Consider the following 17,919-nt stretch of genomic DNA (forward strand, 5'->3'; position numbering starts at 1 on the left):
ATATGTAGCCAAAGTCAAATGTATGATAACATGGGTCCTACACCTTAATATACGTTCAGATTTTTGCAGTTGTCAGTGTGTCTAAATGAGTGTAGCTTTCAGGGATTGCCAGGCCTTTGAAAGGGATGAGTAAGTGTTGTGCGTAATGTGTCCGGTTTATTGATCTCCACTCGAGGTCTTGGTGCTGCAGAGTTTGTGCTGAAACCAGGAGTGAAGAGAAGTACCAGTAGAGAGGATGCTGAACTGACATCTCTGTCCAAGGGGGTTTGATGCTGGCTCTGCTCCTCTCCCACAAGTCTTGCTGGCATTTAAAGGACTCTTAGGCAGCAGGGTTCTAGTTAGAGTGGTCTCCTCTCAATGAAAAGCAAAGTATTTCTCCAAATCTTAGAACAGGGGAAAGAATGCTGCTCTTAAAGTCTATTTCATCTCCATTTCTTTGGAATCTTTCCTTTTTAAGAACAATTGAGAACTGGGAAAACCAACTGTCTGCCAGAATAAAAGTCAAAAGAATGATCAGTGTGTTTAGAGATCTTGATCTCATTTAGTGAAGACTTTATTCTGTGAATGTCTGCAATTTTCTAGCATCTTTTAAAATGATACATGTGGTATGAAACATTCTAACAAACAAATCTGTGCTTTGTAGAAGGAATCAATGTGTTTTGAAAGTCTAACAGTATAATTTATTTCCCTGCAGTTTAAAAAAAAAATAAAATGGTTTCAGGAGAATTTTCTTACTAATGATATTTTGTTTCCAAGGAAGGAAGCTAGAACTGTGGAGATTTCACTTGCCAATGTAGGAAAAAAATACATAAAAATAATGAAAATAGGCATGTCAGTTTACTCACAACTTAATACTGTCAAAAAATGTAACTAATAAAAAATGCTAGCACCTGTCTGATGGCTGTGTTTTGAACAGTTTCTTAGTATAGGTTCTGACATATTAATTAAAGCTCTAATACTTATTACCAGAAACGAGGTTGCTTTTTCACATTCGCTCTGTGTCTTTACCAAGTTGATTCTAGTTGACAAAGTTGGTAAAGTTTGATAGTTCTTAGGTTCTTCAGCATGTCTCCTCAGTTTTTGGTTTACATTCCCCTGCTGGAGTGCCAGTCATTCCTGTAGAGAAATTAGGTGATATCTAAAGAAATCTAAGTTGTGTTAGTGCTTTTCTTCAGTTCCCTACTTTCCTGGAAGTATTTTTAGAGGCAAGATCATCTTACTGAGCTTGTTTCAGTATTTTTTTTAATTTTAGTGGGGGTGAACCTGTTCTGCTGGTACCATTCATTAAACAAGTCAGATACATAGTTCCTGCTGATTTTAATTTGTTTAAACTGTTTTTGTCGCTTTGTAATGTGTTCTTGTCGCAATACAAACGTGCCTTGAATTACATTGTGATACTAAAAATAAATGCATATTTGAAACTTGTAACTCTCATCTGTTTAGAAAAACAAACCTCTCTGCCAAACACACTGCACTGCAGTAAACTTTGTGCCTCTAAAACTCAAAGCTTGCTGCCGTATCTTAACTAGATGTTCACTGGAAATGCTACAAAACAATGAAATGGCCCATGATTGTGGTATGAAACATTTAAAAAAAACCCCAAAACCAACCAACAAACAAACAAAAAAACCTCACCCAAAACCCCCTCAAACTTCGGTTTTATTTTCAAGTGAATGGGGGAATGCTCCATCATTTAAAGATGCTCTGAAGCTTAATTTTTAAAACATATCTTTAAAAAGACCACCTCAAATTGAAAAACTTTTTACTTAAATAGTGATCAAATATATAAATTTAAGCAAGATATTGGTCCTTGAAACATTATGACACTTAAAAAATAGAATACTACTTTATCTTCTCATTTAAAGGAGTCTGCTGATTTTTTTCATTTGTTTATTAACACAACAAACCTTGTAAGTTACCACTCTGCCAAATAAAGGAAGTATTACGTTTATTTTGATTGTTTTATTAGGCATATGTTCCTTCTCAGCAGTCATATGGTAGTGACTGACTGATAAATTTTTTCTGCATTGTGTAATAACAATAATGTGTGAATGGAATTGATATGCCATCCAAGAGGAGAATTTCGTGAGTGTGTTTGACTCAGAAGCTTGAAGTCATGAAGAACTAGACTCCACTTCTGATGTTAGTCTGTGCAAATAGCCTGAAAGAAACTGCCTGTTCAGCTTTGTTATTTTTGTGCAGCCCAGGTGTTGAATAGAAACAGTTCAGTATAAACCTGGCACGATTTCAGCTCAACAAACTCAGCTACAAACATGCCACAATAAAAAGAAGATTTTACAAGTAGTTGCTGTGTCATGAAAGTACTCAGAACTCCTGCTGAGTTCCTTTGAAACTTTTAACTGTGTTTTCATGTAAATGACATGGCAGGCCAAGATTTCACCCTGAACCTGTCACTTCAGCAGTATTTCAGTTCTTATCATAGAGATATTAATTTTAGGTAAATATTTTTTATAAACAAACTCATTCTAATCTCTAGCTTCAGTTTATAAGAGCAGCTGGGCTTACTTCTGAATAATTATATAATATTCTAGCACGTATTTACTTTAATCAAGTGTTTGAATATGTTACTAGTATTTTGCCGGTCCATGTTACTGCATCCATGCACATGTTCCTCGTGTTTAGCAGCATTTGATCTAGGCACCAACTGTGTGAAGGTGCTGTGCAGCCCCTGTGTGTGCGGGGGCTCCCTCTGAGCGGGCTGTGAAATGCTAGAGGATTGAGCTTGTTTGCCCAGAAATTGCATATAATTAAGAAGGAAAGAATATTGAAACCACTGAATAGGAATAAGGTCTCAGCTATCCATTTCATCTTTCTGTCTGTAATTCCAGACACAAATGACATCCAAGAAGTGGGAAGTCACCAGAGCCCAAGTTTTCTTTACTTTTTCCATTTCTGGATCAAATGGTTATAAAGAGAGTTTTCACAGATGAGATTAGTATGTCCTGAGGACACTTTTGATACAATGGGAATATATAATTTGCAAACTCTTTTACAGAAATATCTATGAAATATTTATTTCAGTATTGTTCAGTGTCTTACTGTTACCATGTTTAAAATATAATTTGCTTCTTTCTGAAGAGTTCTGTTTGCCAGTTTTGACTTGAAAGGCTCCCATGGAGGCAACATTAATTATTTATATTGGCAAAACCCCAGACAGTTTGTATACTTTAAAATTATTTATGTCTTCATTTTTCCTTGGTTGATTAGATTTTCCTCATGTTACAAGTTAACTTTTGAAGTAGGGAATCGTTAGGCTTATTTTAATGAAGTGTAGTAGCTCTTGTTGTGAAAGCTTTACCAAGAATATTTCTTTATTGTATGTAATCAGATGGGCAGCTCTTGCCACAGTGTTGTGGAGTTTTTGTTTCCTTTTTGCAGAATTCTGTTTTATTTGTCTTGCCCCTCCTTTGCCAACTGAAAATGTCAATGTTTTATCTTCTTCCATTTGTGTTTTCTTAAAATCAATTTACAGGAGGCTGGCAGCTTAAAGTGCACTTTTGATTGGGTTTTTATTTTCCTATTAATGGGAAAACCACCCAAAATGAAGCTTCACAACTAGCAATTATGGAACCTTCCTTGGGGAAAGGGCTGCTGAGTTTCTGTGGGAGGGAAGATTTAAATAAAACACCAAATAATTGGCAATGTGTTTCATAGGCATGGTTGGCATGAAGCTCATGTAGTGCTTATACTTAACCTTTGCTGGATTTTCTAGGATTAAAGCTGTTTTTGACAAGTGTGCAAATCAGTTTTCATACCACTGAGTAGTTTCTGGAAGTAGTGCCAACTAGTATGCCACAAGTATTATAACTTAAAATGCTTCTGCCTGAATAAAGCCCCCTAAAAAATTAGAACTATCTTATGTCTAATATACTGGGTTATTTTTAAGTTTAGCTTGATTTTGTTTCTGGGGGTTTTGTTTGTTTGGGTTTTTGTTTGTTTGTTTATTTTTTGTAAAGGGAAGGTTGTCTATTAATAAGCTATCAAAATACAAATTCATATTCTCTTACTCAGATATTAAAGCAATACTAAAGTTGGTTCTTCCCTTCAGATTAGTAAAGTATTTGCATTTTGAGTTACAACTGCTGCAAGAAGAAAGCTAGTGAAAATCTGTAAATGTTCAAATGACAGCATTGATATAATACTTCTTACACCATGTCTAGATTAGGAAGAGGGATGTCATTTAAAATATGTTCCCTAGAACACTTTAAACATTCCTGAAACAAGTGTTCAACACATCTGAAAATGTGTTAGTTTTATCTCGCTATACAGAATCCTGCAGAAAAACTCTTTTTTGGGACAGCTGTTTTAAAAATTAAGCTGCTATGTCCAAAATGTCAACACTCATAGTCATGTAACAATCTGAATATGTGTTTACATCCTTCATAACTTTTTGAAAATAAGTTTATTAGCACTTGAAGGTTATACACAAAGGGGCCTTAGCTCACAGGGGTTTTTTTGAGCTTAATTCAGTTTTCACACGATATAACTGTGGGTTTAGACAAAAGAGTTCAAGTGAGTTTCGTAGTTCTTTCAACAAATTTTGCTTTGTACTACAACAGTATTATTTAGCTCAATATTTTAAGGAGACATGAATTGAAACAAGAATAAAACATTCTTAATATTCCTGTAGTTACTTTAGAAATTTATATATATTACATGCAAAATCAGACTTTTTTGTAAGTCACACAGTGGCTGGAGAGGCTTAGGCACCCCTAGCAATTCTAATGCTTGGCTATTTATTGCTTCCCTTCCTGGCATTCTCGTCTCAGTTCTATGAACAAAAGAATGTACCTCTTTATGTAGCCCCTTATCCTTATTGCTGTTGCTTAGAGATAACTTTCAGCTCTTGCAGCCCTGCCCAAGGCTGCACCTCATCCAACTGGGGAATCTGAAGAAGCAGTAATGGCAGGAGACACCTTTTTATAATTTTTCCATGAGAATATTTCTGCCCTCTGGCCCATTGATTTTCAAGGAACCTTTTAAAGTAAAGATCAGAGCCTGCTTTGAAAACTAGAAAAGACTTTTTATGTAGATAGTTTGGGGCCTCCTTCTCTACTGTATTTGTTAGAAATTACAGTATTTAGATATTGAGGAGATTGGAAAAGCAGTATGGTTCAGGGGGTACCATTCTCTTGAATCTCTGCTTATTAGTAGATATAGCATATTACCTTTCAGACCTGAATTCAGTTCTGCAGTTAAAAAACAAAGTAAAAAACCCAATCAGTTTTCTTTCCTTGAGACACCTCAGGGAGCAGTGCTGTACCAAAAAAGGGAAAGGAGAGGCTCATGTCTTTTCAGCTTCGGAAGTCTGTGGAGCAGCCTGAGTGTGCTGTGGTATGGAACAGAGTCTATTCTAGTCAAAGCACAGTAATTTCTTCATGCATCCTGCAACTCAGTACTATCCCACATCATCCTTGAACAGGGCTGTTTCTTAAATGCCACTTTTATATTTATAGTAATTGACAAGTATGAAATGATTTCTTACTGTAATTCATTAGGAGCCATTGACAGAGGCAGTTGGTAACTCAACTTGGCACAATTGGCTAAATTGAGGGGGGAAGAGTTCTTTTAGTATGGATGTTACGTTGAAATGAGGATGAATCCATCCATTAAAAAAGTTTTTAATTCTGTTACACATGCTCCAGAAAATAATTTCTTGTTTAGTATTCTTGACTGGCTCTGCTGTAGTTCCTCTATGCATGCAAATTTAAAATGCATACAACTTAATTCCTCACTTGCTTCCAACCTCTAATTTATCACAATTGAATCATTGTTCTCAGGTTCACTGTGCAATTAGTGACTGTCTGCTTAAATAAATGCACCTTTCTCCTTCTAAAAGCCAGGCTGCTGGATTTTCTTTTCTGCAATCTGAATTGGAGGCAAGTGCATCATAGATAATCATAGCATGGCAATGAAAGAAATGTGCTCAGTTCCTAATTTATCAGTCTTGGTGTGCTTGATGAGTTCTTACATTATTTTGGTTACTCTGCTTATGTTACTGTGTCCTTTTTTTCTGGGAATGAATCCCTAGTTTGTATGATCTGTAAGATAAAAGCCTTTCTTTTGTGCCTTGTGAGCTGGCTGATAGTGCAGCAGACCCCAGAGTGTTATTCTGTAACTGCTGTTAGCTTGAGTATCAAGTGCTTACCCTCTCCTGCTTCCTGCTGTGACTTACCAAGAGAGTTTTTATCTTCAACCCAAACTGCTTTATTTTCCAAGGCTGTTTTCCTGAAAGCAGAAAATAGGATCTGGAAACGTATCTATAATAAATCTCATCTCTTATATTGTGTTGTTGCTTATGTGCTTTGTGAACTTCTAATCTCAAGGGCAAGGAGGTCTGGTTATGTTACCTAAAATACACATTACAGTATTTTCATGGCATTTCTAGGCTATACAGGAAAGCAAACAACTTCAGAAGCCTTTATTTCCAAATACTATGGAGAAAGAGAAAGAGCAATTGAATTACAATGTGCCTCAGAGAAAGTAAAAGGAAAATTGCTTTTGTAAAGAAATCACTGATATAATTTTGTCACTTTGCTGTTTGTACTTGCCATTTTGGCCCCATATATTAATCCTAGCAGATAACTATGTAATCACCATACTTTCTGTAATGGATGAAAAAATGAAATAAAAACAATTTATGGAAAAGAAATAAAAATGCAGTGTTATAAATAGTGAAGCAGAGAAGAGTAAGAAATAGTAGTGAAAGATGAACCAATTTGATAAATTAAAGCCAATTTTAATAAAATTGGAAAACAATAAAATTAAAGTTTTCATGATATCTTTATGCCAGAAATGAATGTTGGATGTTTCTTTCAAATAATATATAATTAATTAGTTAATAATTGCAGTTTTAGAGCAGGTAATAATATGTGTTATGTTTCTAATAACAGTTGCCTATTTCATTTTTTTGGGTCCTTATAAAGGGAAAGGATGGACTGGTTACTGTTTATAACATTGCTTGAGTGTGTGGCAAAAAAAGGTATTTTCAGAGTAGCAGGATGAAATGTGTGCTTTTAACTTTTTAACTCAGCCATTAAAATCTCAGTGGTCATCACAAGATAAAAGCAACCTCAGGTTTAATGCGAGTTCGATATTTCATCAAGAAATCGTACTGGGTTTCTGTGAGAGCTGAGTTTTGAAGTTAAGCTACAAGACATAAGCAGATGATCTCTTGGTAGAAGTAATTTCATACATATGTGTCTTATTTTGGCAGATGCATAATAATGTCTAGTCTTATAATACTTGATAAAAGTGTTTCAATGCCTGTGAAGGAAGATTTATATATCTCAGCCTCTGTATTTTTTAGTGAACTGTTTCCCCTGCCCAAGCAATTTATTCTGTACTAAATATGATCTTTATTCCATGTAAATCTGGGAGTTTATTCTAGAAATGTTAATTTTAAAGGTATTTTTTACCAGGTTAAAGTTTAGCAGCTTTTGGTATTTAAAGTGAAAATTTCTAAATAGTTCTAAGACACTTCATTTATTGAAAAAATTACTTTGAAATTCTTAAAACCATAACTTCTTCGATTATGGTGTTGTGGCCTTTATCTTCAGCCTTAGACTGGTTCTGGAAACAAATCCTTTTTTTGAGTTCATGTATAGATGCCACTCAGAAGAAAATGTTCGAGATCCTCTTCTGGTAAAGAGGCTGTAATTCATGTTCTTTTTTGCCAAAGAAGGCATGATTCACAACACCAGTCACTTGAAATAGGAAGCTTTAATGGCCCTAGTTCCTAGAATTTGGAAGTGAAGAAAAAAAGACTAGAAAGGCGTTAATTTCCACACACATTATTCTTGACACACTTAACTCTCTCAGTTGAAATTAAAACCCTGAAATGCCCATCACCCTGGAGAATCTGCTGATCTGACATCTGAGTCTTGGGCAGAGAGATGCAAACTCAAATGCAGAGGACTCATCCTTTTGCAACCTCTCCTTTTTTCAGTGATGGTGGCTGCATGTATGGAGCAAGCACCAGCAGCTGAGCAGACATTCCTCTCAAGCTTTGGACAGAGTACAGTGGAACTCTCCCACAAGCCACATTTTCTTCACTTACCACTGGTTAAACAGTGGAAATGCACAGGAATGGGGAGCCACTTAAGAGGCTCCCTAAGGAAATGCAGACACGATGGTGGCTTTGCACTGCTCCTCTGATAGGATCTGAAGCATTTTCTGTTGTAGTGAAATACAGAAGATTCTCCATTTGTGCATATGTTGTGGTTAACATCTCTGTCACTTTGAGGCACAGGCTGGTGCTTGTAACCTGGGGCTCTGTTACAGCTGAGGATTTCATCATAATGCCCAGTGAAAACTGATGAAGCTGGGTAGGAGCAGGGGGGAGGAGCACAGGACTGAAATGGGAAGGCGCTCCCCTAAGCGCTTGTTTAACTCTTGGTCTCTTCCTCAAAACCTGGTTCTGTAATTAAAAGTTTACATCAATCAGGAGTAAACGAAGTGAATTTCCTCAGTCAGAACTGCCTTGCCCATGCAACTCTAGTTCCAGAAAGCATTGCAACACCACCATTACCTGGGCAAAAAAGCTGAAAAGTAAAACAGTGGAGAGAAATGTGTCACTCGGTAAATTGTCCCTTGGGCGTGGTCAGTGGTCTCATCCACAAGAGTGGATCATTTGTTCCAGCTCACATAATGGAGGGAAATGTGCAGCTTTAAGGATGTGCTATTTCCAATCATGTAGCTTTTTTTAAATGAAGCATGAACTCAAAAGTGCTGTCAGACTTGCTTTACTTTACCTTTCTTGTGAAAATTGAGTTTTTGTACTTAATCTCTAAAACATGACAGAAAATATCGGAAGCATGTACCACCTGTTTTTCCTTTCATCTTGATTCATTCATTAGCTTCCTTGTATTAAAAGCCCTCCAAGACATAATTAGCCATTTTTTTGATACTGTGAAACTTGAAACAATCATTAAAACTCATTAAAAGAGAGAAACTTACTTTCAAAAGCAGTTTGATATTAACATTTCCCTGATTTTTTAACTTGTGATTAGGGTAGAATACTGAGGGTATGGCCCTCACGGTTTCAGTCTTTACTGGCTGGTCAAGTAGTTAATGATAATTGGTTGCTTTGCATTGCATAACTGTGCTTCGTGATAGGAGATCTTTTGCTAAAGTAATTTTCTATAATGGAATGTTGTCTTCTGAGTGTGCATTATGTAATGATACTGTCAGCAAGTCCCTTTTGTCCAGTAAGAAGAAAATATAATTGAAGATAAAAATACATTACCCAAAGTCTCATCTTTTTCTCCTTCTGCACATTCTAAGCTCAACAGGTATTATATTGTACAACCATATGATATTTTATAATCCAGTTTTTACTGAAGAAGAACATTTATAAGAAAATAGTTTTGATGTTTAGCCTTCTGTCACAGAACTGCTCATTCTGGATTTTTATATGGGACATTTGTTGCTAAATTTCTAATTTTATCTTAATACTATGACAAAAAGAGAACCATGAAAAGGATATGCTTGTAATTTTTGCCAACCGTACTTGGTATCTAAAGTCAAAGTAGTTTTATTTTCTAAAATACATTTCTTGGAAATGAGTACTCATGTCTTTAAAAATTGCTTTTAAAATATGAGCAGGACTATTTATGTTCTGAAAATGCTACTTGTTGTATACTTAAAAAAACATTCGATAACTAGTAGGATTTTCAGAAATTCTCAGCATCAACTCGGTTCTGTCCAGAAGAAAATGAAAAATGGAAGGACTCAGAGCAGGCCTTAAAAATCTCCATGCAGCTGCGTGATGATATTCTTACCTACTTCCGCAGTGAAGTTAAGGTAAAAGTCTTAAAATTGTACTTAAAATTATACTTAAAATTACAAACTGAGAAACATGATAAAAGCACATGTATGGGCAGATGTGAAAGCTGTAATCTGTCAGGATTCTTCTTACTTGATGGAAAGCAAGATGTGATACAGACAAAAATTTGGGAGGAAAATGATTTAAAGGTAAAATGTATTTGGATACATCCCTGCATAGAGTAGGACAGCATTATGAATGGGAAAGTATAATGTGAATTGAAAGCAATGTAGACATTTCAAGAAATAACAAAAGTAGTAACAAACTATTACTGATTTGTGGCTTGTTAATAAAATGCCCTAATTCTAATCAACCATGCAATTATTTCAAACAATTTTTTTTACAGCTTAGCTGATAAAACTTCAGAATGCAAAGCTTTCTCAACTACAATGAGTTTCTGTACTGAATTATTGTTGAAAAAAATACTGTGACTCTTTGTAAAGGTGTCCTTATCCTTCTTTTTAAGGTATGGGATGCTGTAGATACAGGCTGCTGTTTAAAAACCTACTCCTGTCACTCCTGTGCTGTTCGAGCTGCCCGGTGGTCATCCTGTGGAAGAAGGATCCTCACTGGGGGCTTTGATTCCGTGCTGCATTTAACAGATGTAGAAACAGGTAAAGGCCAGGAAGAGTTCATTATAGCCATTTCTTTATTGTGTACAGAGGACTTGGAATCTTGCTAGCTTTATTCTTTCTTCTAAAATATACAAAAATCTGTAGATGAAAGTTAGAATTCTTGAAATGTGACCTTACTTAGAAAATGTATTTTGGCAATTAAGAGTAGTTGGAGAAGTTTGAGAAAGCTGAAATGTTTTACAGTTCATGATCACATGTAATTTCTGCTGTCAGATGCTACACAGATGTATGGAATGAAATGTGTGTTTTTATGCTCTGTCATGGTCTTTCATTGAAGTGTTTGAACGGCCTCTTAAGGCTGACTTCAGTAACAGTTATACATACGTTTAGTCTAAACATAGGCTTGTATCTCATTCTCTCTTGGGTTGAAGTTTGTGCTTGAAATTAATTAGGTGATTTTTTCTTTTTTCTGAATAGGACCTTAATTAGGAGTATAAAAATTCTGGTATGAAACCTTGAGACTGATTTTGTGTTGCTTTTATGCATTTTTGAATTTGATTTGGGATTTGATTGTTGTAACCTTAACAACTGATTTCCTCATGTCTCCTTCACAAGCTGAAGTGCTACTGTTAGCTATATCCCTTTTCTCCTCCATGTATGTTACCAGCATCCAGCAGCATTCACTGGGGCTGTGCATAACAGGACATCTCTGTGTGCCTGTATGAATTAGATCCAAAATGGGACCTTCTCAAGGGAAGAGATGCAATTTTACCTTTCCCACTTGGTTTATTTTTAAGTGTTTAACGCCTGCAAAGGTGCAATATTTTTTGTAGGACTACAATAGGAATCCTTACAAAAATTACAAGTGGTTTTTGTCTAGGAGGATTTTCTCTGGTGTAAAAGCAAGAAGTACATTGTGTGTGAATATCTGGAAAGCAGAAGTTCTATTCAGATGAACTGGGAAAGCAGCCAAGAAAAATTTTAAATATTGCTCATATGAGAAAGAGGTTCTTTTTCATGCCCCAAGAACTTATTTTTCTCAACAATAATTGTACCAGAAGTATTTGAATTCAGTGATGGCTGGCAGGGAGCTGTTGCAGTGTAGAAAGGTAAAATATGTTACAGAATACTGATGCTTTTAGAATATTCAGCTTTTTAATGAGGAAAGGAATTTTATATACTTGGTGTAGTAGTACATGAGGTTAATATACCAAGTCATTAATTTGTTAGACTTCTACAGCAACCTTTCTAGTCTCACATATAACTGAATCTTACTAATCCCAGTGGTTTTACTTTTGTCTATAATGCTTACAAATTCCAAATGGAATGGCTATCTTCATAATGGGATTTATAGCAGCTGAATAGATTTTGTGTGTCTGAGTCATTTTTCCATACTCTGGGAAAAATCTCATAAAAACATAGGAAAAATTCCGAAGATAATTCCGTAATTTAAATAATATACTTTAATTTCCAACATCTCTTCAGTTTAACTATCCAGTAATGGGACAGAAGTCTGGATTATGTTGATTATAGTGGTTAATTTATATTCTTTAGGAAATGACAACAATAGCAAAATTTATTTACCAAGTTTCAAAGCACATAAGTTTAAAAATGGTTCTTTCCTTACTGACTCCTGTGTTTTATAGTGTTTCTAGCTACTTAAATAAATTATGTGTATGTGTAAAGTGAATGCTTATATACTTGGAAATATCAGGTATTCATTACTGCCTTATGTAAGGAACACAGAATTCCTTGTAGTTCCTCTGAACTGCAGTTGTGATTGGACCTGACTTTCACACCTCATTTGGAAAAGCATATTATGAGTGATCAGAATTTTAGTCTGATTTCCTATGTATGCTCAGTTTCTGAGTTCCTTCCCTGTTGTAAAGTTACTCTTCATACATTTCAGTCAGTTCTGTTCAGAGAGACAGGGCAAGCAGTTTGCCTCTGGAATCCAAATCAATTTGATATAAAAAGCCTCATTTCCATTTGAAAAACACTAAGGCATCCATAAGATTTTGATTTACATTAGTTCACTGAATCATTCATTCCTCCTCACTCTTCATCAGTGCTGAGATGATTTCTTCTTTGATTAACTTCAGATAGATGTTAGAGCTGTTCCTTCACAGAGGACTTTCATATACTTTTTTTGACTTCAGTCCTAATTACTTTCCATTGCTAGTACGAACTAACTACCAGTGTGTTTAAATGTAGTAAATGCATGCCAGTGGGATTTTATAAATAATAATGCTCTCTTTCAGGCTCTATACTCTTGTATATTTTGTTCTGGTTCAACATTTTCCAGTCATTTTCTAAAATCGAATCTTTCTTGTCTTTGTTTTCAGTATAGGTTTTATATATTACATCTGTGTTATAAAAATTGCCACATGTCCTTCACTAAAAGAAACCTAATGGTCTATATAGAATGACTTAAAAAGTTTTAAAAAGCTTGCAAATACGGCTTTTTATGCATGATATTGAGCTGCTGAGTTGTGTGTGGGGGGGTTGTTTTCTGTTGGTTTTCTGTTGGGAACATAGTTTCTGCCCTATTAAATCGAAATTGTAGTCTGGCTAGTTGTTCTGGGTCTGATGAAGGCTAGTTATGATCTTTCACAAAGGAATGTGTCAGCAGTTTTTTAGCAAACAGCACTAGGATGAATTCTTCAGGAAATTTTCTTTCTAAGATTGGAGTTTAGTTTGAGTATCCCATGTCCTGTATATTGTGTCTTCTGGATTTTTTTTTTTATCTTTCTGATCTCAACAACATCAGAATAGAAGCAAACATGGAAATCTTATTAATCATGAAACAGAATTTTTGTTGTTGGCAGTGAAATCCTGATGTAAAGCTAGAAGACATATCCATAAAATCTTATCCTTTGGTTTTACACCATCAAACCTCTTGCTGTTGTCACGTGTATTTAATGAAAGTTCTTATATAGAAGAAGATCTAAGATACTGCAAGCATTAAAAATGAGTTGACAGCAATCTCAGGAAGTTCAACAAGGACATGCATCTGGAATGGAGTAGTCCTGTGCAACAGACCAGGCTGATGCTAACCTGATTAGAAAGAAACTGCAGAAAAATACCTGGAAGTCCTGGTGCTGAATATAGATCAACAGCGTTCTCTTGCAGCAAAGGGCAACATCATTCCAGGCCAGATTAGGAAATACTTACGCAGTATGTAGAGAAAATGATACCAGGCTCTTCTCAGAGATGTACAGTGAGAGGAAAAGAGGCAAAGGACAATATAAGAACACAGAAACTTGTTGGCTCAACTCAAGGGTCATCAAATACTAAACCACGCTGTTCAGAGAAGCTGTGGAGTCTATACTTGGAGAGACCCTTAAGTAATCTGCTGCAGCTGGACCTAATTGGAGCAGGGATTTGGACTAGATGATCCCTGGAGGTCCATTCTACATCGTACTATGATGAAGAACACAACAAGAGAATTCAAGTTAATGAGGTACAAGGAGTTCTCTTACTGTGATTTGGATAAGAGATAATGGATGTTGCTGTGCAAGAATTTTTTAAATTCAATTTTTGTAGATCATCATTTATTATCTTCAAGGGCCATCTAGTGCCTTAACACCAGGATGTGAAGCTAAGACTCTCCACAAATATGGTTTTCTTAAGAGCTGTTGTACACATTCAGTGTGGGTCAGACCCAAAATATGCATAAATTTCTAAAGAACTCAAGGTTATTCATGAGTCATTCACATGAGTGGTTCTGTGATTAGTTGGAGTTTGCATCAGGCAAGTTCTGTACTACACTGTGGAGATTCATGAATATTGGTAGATCCAAAACCTGCAGATTTACTGCCTGTTACTGGTTAATATTTTTTTATTGTCCTATTTTATATACATTATTTCTTTATAAAAATAAAGCCTTTTGAATGGTTTCACAAATGTGATAATAATACAGCAGTCTGAGATTCTCTGGTTTTGATTTTCTCTAATAACACAGTCATTTTCTATTACTGGTAGTTCAGACACTTTGTTATTTACAGGGTGTTAAATAGTGTTATATTCAGAGAGCACTGAAAAAATGCTTTTAAAAGAGTTCCAGGTCAAATACATTTGACATTTAACTTCTGTTATGTCCAGGTGCAATGGAGATGCTCTACCAACTTTGGAAGGGTAATTGTATTTTTAGAATTTATTTATAACTGTTGTATTTTTGGAATGCATGTTTTATTCATCAGTAGATTTTTCATTAGTCACAAATGAATTGGTATAATAGCATAGGCAGAACATTGGCTGGGTTTTTTACTATTTGCATATTGTAGATACTTTTCATTTCTTTAATATTATGACAGAGGGAATGTTCCAAGAAATTTTGGCACATTTCCTAAGTTGCCAAATGCTGCAGTTGTATTTTAGTTCATGGACTGAGCTTGCTTTCAAATATAATTTCCTCAGAGTTATAATGGGAGAGAGAGTTTCTTAATGGAACATTTTGTACCTACCAAGAGAATGATTCAAATTTTATTTTCTATGTATTTTTTCTATTCTAATTTGATAATCCTATAGATATAACATTACTATTTTTAATGTACTCGTATTTGTTCACATAGGAGTTTTAGTTCTCTTACCTAAGCATCACCCCAGAAAAGCTGTGGTATTCCTCTGTTCCTCTTTTTCTTTCCTAGTACTATTTAGAGAGTATGTTTTATTATGCAGAAAGCTTTTATATGACACCTCAGAAAAAAGCCCAGTTGATTGATACTGTTTTTGTTTGCTTGTTTATTTTTTTTCTTTTGGGTTTATGCAGGCACTTTAGATGTGAGGTCAAAGGTTTCCCCCAAGATTCAGCAGTTTTATGAAATATATTGAACATAGAGTTCACTCTCCAGCTTGGAGTGTGTAACAGCATTTTACTTTTTATGCTCACTGATGTAAAGAAGAGAAGAAAAGTATCGCTAAAAGAAGAGAGAAAAGTGTTTATTTTGTGGAGGTTTCAAAGGTTAAAAGAGAAAATGATTTAATATTTCAAACATCTTCACTTGCTGTGAACTTGTGAACATGTAGGTACAAAAATTAGGAAAAACATGTAGTCAGTACAACTTTGGTTCTTGAAAAAATAATAAGGCCGTTTGTAAGCACGCCAAGAATGGAGAAGTAACAGCATTGATTTGTTAAGAACAAATGATGTCTAATCAATCTAATGTTTTTTCTTGGTATTGTGCATGAGAGGGACTGTGTCTGTAATGAAATATTTTTGTATATATTATGTCGTTTTCTAAACACATTGGGAAATCCATTTTGCTAAGCAAGACTGCTCTTGTGTCCTTGTAGGTCTCAGACTTCACTTTTCTTTACAGATTAGAATAAGGAAGTAAATGTTTTTGGGTTATGTGGTTAGGTGTGTGAACCTGAGGACCACTAAGCACAGTTACAGAAACATCCTGTGCTGAGTAACTGTGCTTATGTTCTGTGAAAAATTCAGACTGTTAAATAGCCTTTAAAACATCTGATTTCATAGCTGAGCAGTTTCACAGTGGGCTGCTGCATAAAGTAGCGAAAACATATATTCAAGATACTTTAAAAGATTTTTTTCCATATTGTGTATGTTACTATTATGTTACTGGCATTGGAGAATTGAATTAAAGTCTTTAAAGAATATAAAACACACTGCAAAAGATATAGTAGATATGGTTACTGAAATTGTGAAAATTAAGGATTTAGAGAACCATTTGATTTCTGCTTTGGAATAACAAACCCTTATAAAGGAGAATGATATGTGGTCTGGATTTTCTCTCAATTAACCAAAGATATTTTTAAAAGACTTAATTTTCTAGTCTATGAGTTGATTATGCTGCCTTTAGGAACTAAAATGGAATAAATATATACGCAGTAAAGGTATATACAAGCTTGCTGTGTTATACCTGTTATGAATGAGGGGGTCTTCTCCTAAAAGGCCATCTTTTGCAATATATAAAATAAGGCCCCCCAAAGGTGAATATTTCATTTTAATAAACTGAGTAATTGTAGAGAAAAAGATGTGTAACTTAAAAAGTAATTTCCAGAAAGATGGACGAAGATCTATAGCAAACACTGAACCTGGATTTCCCAAGCTATGGGGTAGGTTCCATCACAGCAGGATTACAGCCTGGGAAGAATAAATTCTGCTCATAGTAATATAACACACTAAGCAAAGTTTGTACAGAAAAAGGCTAAGAGGTGAGTTCATTGTCTCAAATTACTGAATGGCGTGAGCTGATATATCCCATGGCATCTTTTGCATCGACCTGTTCCATCTTTCAGATGGATATTTTTCCTAAATTTCTGACTGAATCGTGAATAAATTTTAGTTCTGACAATAAGAGTGTTCCTTTCTCTAACAGCTTTTGCGTTTGTTAACAGCCTGTCTACATTCCAGTCTTGCTCTTTTTCTGTGACATGGCAGTAGAATGGAATTCGTGCACTGTTTACTCAATTTTCAAAAAGAGGTGTTTGATTGAATTTCACTTTGAGGAGACAACGAGAGAGGGAGAGTTGTCTTTCCAAGTGTTAATTGGAGAGCCTGAGCTTTTAGAATTAGTTTATTGTGATTGTTTCTGACTTAAGTAAAAAAAAAAAAAAAAAAAAAAAAAGTTAATATCTCCATCAAATCATAAGATAGCAGCTTCAAATAGGAAAAAGAATGAGGTTCAAGAGTATAGAGGTGAATAAGATGCTCAGGTTTTTTGCATTAATTTTATTTTTTATTACACTGTAACGTAGAATTCATAACACTGAGATTATTATGGTTTAATTATGTTGGTGACTGTCACTGAGAGCTTTTTGGATAAATTATAGCCTCTAAAAGGCAAGAAAAGGACAAATTCAGTGCCCACTTCTCTTTCAAACAGGGGGAGACAAACTGGGGAATTAAAGCATTTTAGTTTCTGAACAAAATATCTGGCAAACGATTAAATTACTTGGAAGTAGTTGGGAATGAGATTGAAAAATTGACTTATTAATAACAAATCATGTTAAATCCATCTTTCTGTGGAAAAGGTAGCAGATCTTGTAGTTAGTAGACGAAATGCATCTTGGACTAAATGCACATCTTTTTGGCCTGTGTTTTACCTGACTTTCTCATGTCTTAGGCTAGAGAACACAAGTATTTATTATAGAAAATGTAGTTTTGAGAAGTCTTGTGGAGGTAAACCATAGCAAAGCCAGTGTTTGCCAAAAGCTTAAATGAGGAGTTCCACTGAATCAGTTAAGAATAGATCTAATGCCATTTGGACAATACACTTTGTGGAGAACAGTGATCACTTGATGTGTCTTTTATAAAGCTGTGTGACAGGATTAGTACAGGTAGGCTGCATTTTTGCTAATTTCTGGCTGCAGTCCCATTAAAAACTTGTTGATTATACTCCCAGAGTTTTTTATTAAGCTGGGAACTGGTAAGAACCAAATTCCTTTGGGAGCAAAGTGCTATTAAACTGGATAGTGAGCCTCCATGGGGTAGTTCAGTATTTTCTCAAGTGCTGTGGGTAGAGGTGTACA

General features: G+C 35.2%; 1 protein-coding gene across 1 annotated transcript in view; it reads left to right on the top strand.

The window, feature by feature from the left end:
* WDR25 (WD repeat domain 25) overlaps nt 1-17,919 on the top strand; it is a 60,005-nt gene that overhangs the window by 23,673 nt on the left and 18,413 nt on the right. Inside the window, exons 3-4 of the mRNA XM_066188816.1 lie at nt 10,314-10,461; nt 14,527-14,559. Of these exons, the coding sequence (XP_066044913.1) occupies nt 10,314-10,461; nt 14,527-14,559 (181 nt within the window). The remainder of the gene's footprint in view (nt 1-10,313; nt 10,462-14,526; nt 14,560-17,919) is intronic.

The sequence above is a fragment of the Chamaea fasciata genome, unplaced genomic scaffold (genome assembly GCF_029207755.1).
Source record: "Chamaea fasciata isolate MVZ Bird 193981 ecotype frontalis unplaced genomic scaffold, bChaFas1.0.hap1 SCAF_7, whole genome shotgun sequence".
NCBI lineage: Eukaryota > Metazoa > Chordata > Aves > Passeriformes > Sylviidae > Chamaea > Chamaea fasciata.